This window comes from Notothenia coriiceps, unplaced genomic scaffold (genome assembly GCF_000735185.1).
Source record: "Notothenia coriiceps isolate Sejong01 unplaced genomic scaffold, NC01 NC01_scaffold00006233, whole genome shotgun sequence".
Classification (NCBI taxonomy): domain Eukaryota; kingdom Metazoa; phylum Chordata; class Actinopteri; order Perciformes; family Nototheniidae; genus Notothenia; species Notothenia coriiceps.
In genome coordinates, this window is record NW_011338934.1 from 2,893 (window position 1) to 13,716 (window position 10,824).

A 10,824-nucleotide genomic window follows, 5' to 3' on the forward strand; every position below is an offset into this window, starting at 1 on the left:
TACTAGCTTCTGGCTAAAGCAACTAAAATCTCTCACCAGCAAAATACCTCGTCAGTTAAATGCAATTTTACGCTTCATTACTATACGATACAGTATTTATTATCATTATAGTATACTATTTTGACGATTAGATAAAATATAAATTATATTTGATGCAACTTTTGTTAAATTTCCATGACTTTTCCAAAACTTTGAGAAGAAAAAATGGAGCACAGTGAAATGTATTTCCAGTACATACGAAATCCAATTAACTAAATTAGGTTTATCATTTTTAAAGATTGTTAGGTGTTTTTGCAATTAATACAATCTGATCTTTTTTAGTGTTAAATAATTGGATTACAGAAAAAATACATTCTTGGGTCATTCCAGAATTGGAGGACATTTCATGTCCCCCATATAAAAAATCTAATAATCCATGCCCAAAATGCTAAAACATGCACTTGTTGTGTTAAACATACTTGTCTTGAGACAAAATGTGTATAAAATTGTAGAAAAAGTGGTTTCAAAATATTATTTAAATTATCAAATAGCTCTCGAACATGGGGATGTTCGAGAGCTATTTGATAATTTAAATAATATTTTGAAACCACTTTTTCTACAATTTTATACACATTTTGTCTCAAGACAAGTATGTTTAACACAACANTGGCAGGACAGCCACCACAGCGTTACCTAATGCAACTCCACACTACGTCTTACGGTGCCGTGTACCGGAGGGGAGAGAGAGAGAGCAGCGAAGGGGGGTGGGAGAGAGAAGTAATACGGTTTCCTGATAAAGCTGTGGAGAGTATGTGCTGCAGGGATGCACAACGCACCCAGGAACGAACGCTAGCTCCGGTCCTTTTTACTGTGGACTCGATGTCCTGACAGGCTGGTATTTGTGCAACCTGCACAAACACAATACTGCACCATGATTACAAATGGTGAAATACAATGTAAAACTACCGAAAAATACCAGCTCACTAAAACACAACCGCTCTACTCAACGCAACTACTAACTATACCCGCGGTCAGAGAGCGGAGATGTGTCCCCTTTGTTATGTAATACGACGCGTTTGACATATGACCTTAAAAAAAAGCCGTTTTTAAGAGTAGAGCTCAAAATTGCTCCTTTCCCTCTGAATTCCTGCCCTTATGTCTCGTAAAACATATCAAATCCTACATTCACTTTTTTAATTATAATTTTCAAGCAAGTTTAAGCATAAATGTAGAAAGAAAAAAAACCTGCAAGATGCTCTTTAAGAGAGCCAAGCCAAATGATCCGGCTCACAAACATAAAAAGACAGTATCTATAAGGGACGGCTCAAGTCAAAATTCAAAACAACCCCCCCCCCCCACACTCTCGGGGTGGATGCCCTCTCAGCCCTGGCCTGGCGGAAACACTGGGTTGATTATCTGTGGTGTTGGTCTGACAGCATATACATGTGGTACATATATCATTTTGGTTAGTATACTTAAATAATAGTCTAAAGTTTTATCATTATTTATTTGTTGTTTAAAGTGTTTGAGATGAAAAAGAAAAAAAAATCCAAATTTAAGAAGATGGCATTATATAGAGAAGTAGAATATGTACTTAAAATAGCAAATAAAGCGATGCATTAGTTTAATATTATTTAAGAGTTGATAACGAGCTGATTATTTAGTTGCAGCTCAATTTACAGTTGAAGTTGAAGGGATTAGTTGATGATAAAATATTATAACTCCAGTCTTTCACTCGCCTGATGAAATTGTAAAGACAAATATACTAAGGATGCACAATAAATACAAATAAAATAAAAGTCGCAATATGGACTGCGCAATATTCAAATCGCAGGAAGCACAATATTTGCTAAAAGACTTTGTAAGCCAGGTTACATTTCATTTCAAATGGTGATTTAACAAACAGTATTCTACAGACTTAAATGAAGATAATTGTTTGGCACCGATCCTTCTTTAAAAAAAAACATTATCATTTCACGTATTATCAAAAATGATCAATCCCTCGAAAATTGGGGATCTAATCGCAACACACTCGATATACCTTGATAAGCCTGTTTACAAGCCTCACAAACAAAAAAAGTAGATGTAGTGAAAAGCTTTGGAGCGGTACCTCTTGTCCGGTGAGGAAGAGCAGCAGGTCGCCTTCATCCACCTCGCACATGTGGATCTGGACCACGGTTCGGATGGCCGCCTCCAGGTAGTCCCGCTCCGGTTCGGGGGTGTAGAAGATCTCCACGGGGTGGGTGCGCCCGGGGATGGTCAGCAGTGGACAGTTGTCAAAGTACACCTGGAACTTTCCGGCGTCGAGCGTGGCACTCATGACGATGACCTGCGGAAGAGAACGGGACAATGTATTCGCGAGAGAGGAGAAGGGAAGGGTAAAAGCAGGGAGTGGAAAAGACTGTGGTGATTCCGGGCACTCAAGTGTACAATGAGTGTTATTTATATAGCTTGATGATAATTGAGGATAAGGACACATGCTAAGTGCTGCAACAGAATCCAGAGTAGATGGATAATGCTTTGAATCGCAATTTAGGATGAGGGCCTCGGCACGAACCCAAGTCGGTGTCCGCGTGAACAACTTGGCACCACCCTCCAAGTGTCTGACCTACACAGAGCGATGACAGTCCTTGTTCCTGATGTTGGGTACACAATGTTCCCTCTGGAGCCATTAGCTGTGGCGCATTAGGATTCTGATGGGGAAACTCGTCTCCCATTTTCAATCCCAAACATTTTCAGGGGCCAGTGTCTCGGCATTTCGCTTTACGCTCTGCGAGGCATCATAATTGCTCTTAATCAAGGCAAATTAAACTTTCAAATTTGGTAGGGGATAGGGATGGAGGAGATGGCGGGGTGTGGGTGGATGATCATTCCCAATAACCTAGACCTCATTTAACAGTCGGCGAACAACAATCTAACCTTTGATTCCTCGCTGACATACAACCAGTCATTATCCATCTGCTTTATGAGAATTATGTGAGGCGCAGTCTGCCCATAAAACCTCTGGCTGCCTGTGCAGACACATCACCATTTCCCCCCCCGGTTGATTGGCCTCAAATGGGACTGACTCCACTACTACTGCTTTTCTCCCTCCTCAACATGTACACAGCTGTCAGACACAGGGACACTGTCGGGAGGACTGTGACAAAAGGGAGGGATGACAGAGGAGGGATATAAACTCTGACTGTCACTGAATTTATCCTGCAGTTTGAGGCTTTAACAGCATTTTGAAGGCGTTAAGTAGAAACAAATCAGACTACTGTCAAGAGTACTGCCGACACCAAGTCTAGAGATAACACCAAATAAATGCTAGACCTGATTTTCCAGAATAAACAGGGTGTATAAAGAAATACTTTAACCACAAAACAATCATTTCTTATATCATGTACTACCCATGTAGCTCTTCAACGCTACATTATTGATGAATTTAAGTAAATGGGGGCTGAGCGTAACAACAAAGGGCGGCAAAACGATGTCAAAACATCCGTTCACCATTTCTCCCAGAACGTTTGCAGTATAATCCAAGTCTGATCTAGCCAATTGGATACTCACTAAATCACAAAAAATGATTTTTTGTTCGCAAGTAGTGTTGTATCGCTTTTGCTTTTGTTAAATGTGGCTTCTATTTGTTTTAATTCATCAGGAATGTTCTCAGTTTGCGCATCTTTGTTCACGTTGGGGGTGAAGCATCTTTTAAAGGTTAAGGAACTCTCAACCTTTGAAATGACTATCAAAGGGTTGCAATCTGTAAACCCTGAGGCCACAAAGGAAAGGATTTGTTTTGATATAAATACAACAAATGAACGTAGCTTGTTATTCTTACCTTGAGGTCAGCCCTCTGGCGGACGACCTCCTTGAGGACCCCCATGAGGATATCTGTGGCTAACGTGCGCTCGTGGGCCTCATCCAGGATGATGACACCGTAGCGCTCGAGCAGAGGATCGTTCATGGCCTCCCGCAGCAGCCTTCCATCTGTCATGTACCTGAACACAAGTCACGCAGGCTCAATCAGAACATACTGTTAAAAAGGATATAAATAGCCCCACCCCCGTGTAAGGAGCACGGCATTCATATCGTTCTAGGATTTCTACAATGCGGGAAATGGGACAGAATAGCAACATGTGATTCAATCAACTGTATAGTGCTGAAGTTGCCAAAATGTTTGTGCACGTTTAGGATATATTTTTGAGGCTCCTGTTAGGATTATAAGCTCCTACTCTAATCAACTCCTCCAGATATCAGCTGTAGCTGTGTGATTGTTTTTGTTTGTTTGAATAAAAGCGAGCCAAGAGGAATCACTGTAACCATGTTTCTTACTTGAGCACCGTCTTGGCAGAGCTGCAGTCCTCAAACCGGATGGCGTAGCCCACCTCTTGGCCCAGCATCACATCCATCTCATCGGCGACCCTCTGGGCGACGCTCATGGCGGCGACCCTGCGAGGCTGGGTGCAGGCCACCGCTCTCTTCGGACCCTCCACTGCCAGCACCATGTCCCCACACCACTGAGGGATCTGCAGGCAGCAAGACAAGTCTGGTTGTGATTGAGTACAAATGGCATCTTTCAGGTGGAAACTTCTTTGCTATAAGTTATAATCATGCAGTTAATGCTGATTGCACATCACCATGGACATAATCGTGCAGCCCACGTTGTCGAGAGCAGCACGTTACGGCTACACTTTCACAATAAAAGCCTGTGGCATATACTCTGGATCCATGCAAACCAGAGAGCTTTACGCAGGCAGGAGAGGCACCTCAAAGAAATAGCTTACAGAGAGCCCACTTCACGGAGGAGGAAAGAAAGAGGGGTTTCTACTTCTTGCTTTGGAAAGACAGGCTGCTAGTGGAAGACACTTTGCCAACAATACTTTAACAAGTAGATCGATCCTCTTCTACAAATTAAAATCAACAAACAAAATATGTTTAATTCAGTTTGTTTAGAAACTTTGCTCAAGAAGCACCAACAATAATACCATTTGTAAATGCTAGGGGGGAGTAAACTGTATGTGTCAACTTTAAATGAAAATTAAATGTGTGAAATGAACGAAGATGAAGTGAGTCAGCGGGTGTAGTGACAATTTTGTTATGAAAACAAAAAGGATTTCTAAGTACTACTTTAAAATGCATTACAACAGCTTGCTATGTCCTGCAAAGCATATACCCGATGGCCAGAGACAATTCATACCCCACCACTTGTCCACTGATGTTTGGAGGAATGTCTATGTTTTTAGCATTTCACAATAATGTAAGCTGCATTTTTATTAAAACAAATACAGAACAATTGTGAAAGGGACGTTTTGCCTCAATACAATTCCTAATATTCTCGCTTAAATTGTAAGAAATACAAATAAATATCTAATTTAAATAAACAGCTGATTTAAAAACAAACAAACCCTTCCTTATTCCGTTTGTATTTGCAGAGGTGACCAAAAACGTAACATTCCTTGAAAGTCTGTTTGAAAATTCACGATGAATGAGTGGAATACAAATGGTTTCTCGCATCATTAAGGCAGAGTGCATTACACCACTATATTTAACAAGTGGTGGAAGAGTGGCTTGTTTTCCCCTCAGGAGAGGACTGAGGCTCAACCACTGATTTACTCTAATCTTCTCTCTTTCAGATTTTAAAAAACAGACAACCCCGCTCTGCTAAGAACTTTAAATACACTTAAAGGAGACATGTCATGCTTTTCCGGTTATTACCCGTCCCCTTGTGTGATATGAAGGTTTTTATGCATGTAAACGGTCTGCAGAGTCAAAAACCCTCAAAGTACACCCTGTAGCCAGTAAAACTCTAGTAACACAGAAAATACCTCCCCAAAACGCCTCGTTGGAGATTTCAAATGTTTCATTGTTTACCTCCTGGGTATCGCTACGTAGGGATACCCATTAGCCACGCCCAGAGCTATGACCAGGCTGATTGGTCCAAATTAACCAATCCACAGACTTCCTCACACACACACACACTCAGTGCAGGCAGCTCTGCTGATCTCTCCTCCCTGGCTGCAGTCTGATAACAGACGGTTGGGATCGCGGCGAAATTCTCTCTGCAGACCCATTCTCAAAGCGTTTATCAACCTTTTTCTTACTCAATATCAAGCCACACTTATTGTTTTTACTTCGGCTGTCACTTTGTGTGTGCTCAGGGTGAGTTTGACTGTGTATCACTAAACAAGGAAACAACACCTCCACGGAGCTCAGGCCGATTCACAACGTCCCGACCAATCAGAGCACACTGTGCTCACAGGGAGGGTGGGGGCTGGAGCTATTGGAGCTATAACGAGCCGTTAAAGGCAGAGAGTGAAATGTAGTGAATACACGTAGTTTACAGAGATGCTGTATGAGAAACCAATGAGTTTGGAAAATTGCACAATATAAATCTATTCTAGTAGACCTCAACAATGGAATTATGATCAGTGGAAATGGCCATGACATGGGACTTTTAACAACGAAAGTGTTTGAAATCCATCAGCTGTTCGTGGCCCATTTGAGTGTATTCACTACTGAAACCGTTCAAGTGCCGGTACCTGTGTGGTTTTCCCAGATCCCGTCTCCCCGACAAGGACAAAGCACTGGTTCTGCATGAGGATGTCGGTGAAGCGCTCTCTGTACTCCCACACAGGCAGCTGCAGGCGCTTCTTCAGGATGTCGTAGTAGCGAGGCGTGTGGGGCAGGTTGGTGTAGGGGTTGGTCTGCTGCTGGAGGGAGGGCTGTTTGGAGAAGCCCCCACTGCCAGACGAAGCCACGCTGCGGGGCACGCTGGAGGGCTTCACGTCTCTGTCCCGATCCCTGGGCCGGTCATCGCGCTCTCTGTCGCGGTCACGCCTGAGGGAGAAGGATGCAGGAAGTCAAGATTTGTTGAGCAAACATATTAGGGCACGACTTTTGCTGATATTGCAATATGATTCACGATAATGGAGGAATAGTTTTTTTCAATATTATTCACAGATATATTAAAAATGATCACGTTGTGATTTTTTTTAAGGATGATCTGTAACAATCAGATATTTCTTAAATCTGTGGAATATGATTTGTAAGCCACGACATGTCTGCAGCAACACAAGTCTTAATCAATGATTATATTTTCACATATTTTACAATTAAGAGATATTGCACGCGAGTCGATTTGGATATTGCACTAATAACAATTAACTATTTGGTCTATAAAATGCCTGAAAGAGATCTGACGTTCTCAGAGAACAAGAAGACTTCTTCAAATGACTTGTGTTGTCCACTTTCAGTTTTACCGCCATAGGAAAAAAAACATGGTTTATCCTGAAAAATGACCAATATCATGATGGAAGGTTTTGGTTATACTGCTCAGCTCTAAACAATAAAACCCCAAAATGCCTGTACACTCCAAAAAACTCCACAGATTTAACATTCTGCCTGAGAAATGGAAAAGATTTGACTAAGCACACAGACGAATGTTAGCCCATGTCAAGTTCATTTCTTCAAATTGAATGAAAAGGTTACTGCGCATTTGTATTCACTTCTACAAAAACCACTGCCTAATCAAGTGTAACATGCAAAGGTCATGAGTTAACCGCCACAATCCCCAAGTGTGTTCTCCTATTGCAATAAGATGTATTTTACAGCTTCAGAGCAGAATGAGAACCATTTATATCCTCACATTATTTAGACAACGATGATGTGTGGAGCTCTGTTGCAACGCTTATGTGTGAATGAATGGCATTTCATGATAAATGAGGGTTTGAACATGGAAGTGCAGGTTAACTTTAACCTGCTGGTTCTGACAGTCTAAATCACAACAATTGACTTTAATACATCATAAAACTGAAATATTAAGTAAATATCCATATTTGAGAGACAAATTTAGATAAATTACTTTAATGAGTTACAGCTGTTGTTACTTTTGTGTCCACAATAAAACTCAATGTCTATTGAATGTTTTAACTTCTATTTACTACTCAGTTTTGACTAAATGTATGATATATCTACAGAGGGACAGAAATGAATCAACAAAAGTGACGCAAGGCAAGACTAGTAGATAGATGAGTATAGTGAAGCCAGACATAAGTAGTAGAGAGATGAGGATAGTGAGGCAAGACGTGACTAATAGAGAGATGAGCATCATGTTGTTTTCTGGATGTGCACATTTCTTCTCATGTGAGAGCGGCATTATGTACATTGGATGATGCGAAGCTCTTTTGTATAAACATTACGCACTTCTTCGTTGAGTATTAAATAATCGATGTTAACTTAATGGATATCATGGTTCAATTACCGATGTTCTAATAGTTTCTAAAAGGTCAAATCGGTTCAAAAATCTCTGAGGCAATGACTCCGAGCGCACTCTCCGTGAAGTCGACAAGTTTATTCGCCTCAACCGTGGTCCTCTAAATAATAAAGCCGTATCCTGTCTGGTTTACGTTATTTTTAACGCATTTTAATGTCATTTAACATCTTCACAGAGAGCTGACACTAGTGGCAGTTACACCTGACAGCTAACAGGCTAGCATTACCCTGGCTAACTGTCCTGTGTGCAGCTTTACTTCGTCATTCTGTCCCCTAAACATGCCACAACAACCAGGAATTCCTCATGACATGTCGACTTTGTCTCATGAAACGTAGCGTTGTCTGCTCACTTCTATTAAACACACGGGGCTTTACGGTAGCTCGTAACCACGTGCAGTCTGTTTGCTAACATAGCTAATTAGCCACTCGGCAAGCTACATAACAGTAGCAACCGTTCACAGCTAGCTTTTCAGTCTGTATCGGAACAACCATGCAGTTCAACCACTGCCTAAGCTAACTTGCTAGCTAAACTTGTGTAAACGTTTGCAACACGACAATAACAGCGAACATTCCAACAACACGTACCTATCCGAGGGTCTCTTTTTACCCGGAGAATAATCATCGCCCAAATCTACACGCTGTCGTCTGGACATCCTTCCACCGGGTTCCCTCTCAGCTTATGTATCCTCCTGCAGACTTTTACCCCAAACCCGTTAAACACCATGCAAAATGGCGACCGGAAACTCTTACCTCATTTTTTATTGTCCTTGTGCAAAATGTGTAGAACTCAGTGCTTTTAACTGAGAAAGCTCCAGGCTTTACTGAGACATGCACATTATGTCCAGAAACTATTGCAGTCCTGTAGATCTGATGCAGCATTTAAGATGCTGATATCAGTGTGATGATGCTGAGCCCGCCGAAAAACACACGCACGCGCACGCGCGCACACACACACGCACACAAACACACACACGCACGCACACACACTCCCAGCCCGAAGCATCACTGCAGCAGGCTTACTGCAACAGGATCACTGCAAACATTATTCACATATTGCATGAGTAATGAGAAAAAGCAATGGTGGGAAGTTACTTGGTGCATTTTCCAAATTCCTTTACTTGTTAAATTATGAACACGTTCTGCTAAAAATACAATTTAGAGACCTCTGATTGTACTTTTTACTCCACTACTACATTTATCTGACGACTTTGAAGATTCATGTTAAGATTATTAATGCTAAATAATCAACAGACAATATATCATATTGTATTATGATAGGTGACACACAACAACGTTTTTGATCTCTTGGTGGAATTTGCAAGGTACTCAGCAGTAGGCTATAGTAAAAAAAAAAAACAACACAAAAACATTTTTAATAAACCATGTTCCATCATGCATGATAAGTATATTTTGGAATATTAGTATTTATGTTAAATAGATGTTGATGCTAATACTTTTGACTTTAGAAATATTTTAATCACAGGACTACTACTGTACATATTTTTACTGTAATATAATCATTTTCATCCGTTTATTAGTGACTGTTATTTTATTATATATTGACTGTTGTGCCTTTTTATTTTGTATTAATGCAGGTATTTGCATATATATGATTTGTGTGTGTGTGTGTATATATATATATACTGTATATATATTATTTTAGATATTTAATTGATATTCCTCGGGATTGTGAGAAACAGCATTTTGATGTCCATGTCTGTATCTCACACAGAAGATTGACAATAAAGTTGACTTCTGACTTCCTCTTCACTTACAACTCTTCATAGCTTCAGGGCTGTATCAACTATTTAAACTGTATGTGGGAATGCAGCAGACAACTGCAGTACAAACATTTCTTCCCAGAATGATTATGAAGTACCTGTCCTGTAGTTTAAACGACTGCAGACATGCACAAACAGCAGGGAAAGTGATGGTCATTTCTCAACTATGTTAGAAGAGCTAAAAACCCTTCTTTCAACCTCTACAATTATAAAGTGATGAATAATCTGTCACTGAAGACAATCATTGCCGTTGACACAGGTAATTACACAGCCTGGACATTGCTAACAAGCTGCATAATGGCAAATGGCTCATTGCTTATAGCTGGGGGATTGATGGTGATGGATAAGTCAACGCTACAACAAAGTCATCATCCTTACATATGCATTGGTAATATAAAATACTGGGGATTTCCCATCTTTCTGACTGCCTAACTTTCATAGGCTATTAAATATCAGTCCAGCCGTGTGAAATAGCTCTGGCCGCTGAGGACTGATCACTGCTCAAACAGTACTGTAACCACAGTTTAAGAGAACTGGACGTAAAAGGTTAAAAAGTGGAAATATCTTTGTGCAAAAAATAAAATACTCATTATACACTGTCCTAGTTAGTACTCTTGCAAAGTTTGAGAGAGAATTGCAACAGCAAGATCACATAATGAAGTGATCCCTGTTTGATAGTGAAAAAAAAAAGACAACGCTATTCTGTAAATGCTCATCCTTCCAGGAACTGCAGTGAGTTGTAATCATTACCAAAAGATGCATCATTACATTTTTTCAGCTATTTCTGTGAAATCTGAGACAGATGATT

General features: G+C 40.5%; 1 protein-coding gene across 1 annotated transcript; it reads right to left on the reverse strand.

Annotated features, from left to right (window-relative positions):
• Positions 1–2,089: 2,089 nt before the first annotated feature.
• On the reverse strand, positions 2,090–8,968 carry LOC104943565 (putative pre-mRNA-splicing factor ATP-dependent RNA helicase DHX15; the record flags this gene model as incomplete). The annotated part of the gene is made up of 5 exons (XM_010769017.1): positions 8,821–8,968; positions 6,504–6,801; positions 4,297–4,490; positions 3,803–3,962; positions 2,090–2,308 (listed from the first exon to the last, which is right to left on the reverse strand). Coding segments are annotated over exons 1-5 (939 nt in total), but the record flags the coding sequence as incomplete, so codon positions are not given.
• Between the last annotated feature and the right edge of the window lie 1,856 nt (positions 8,969–10,824).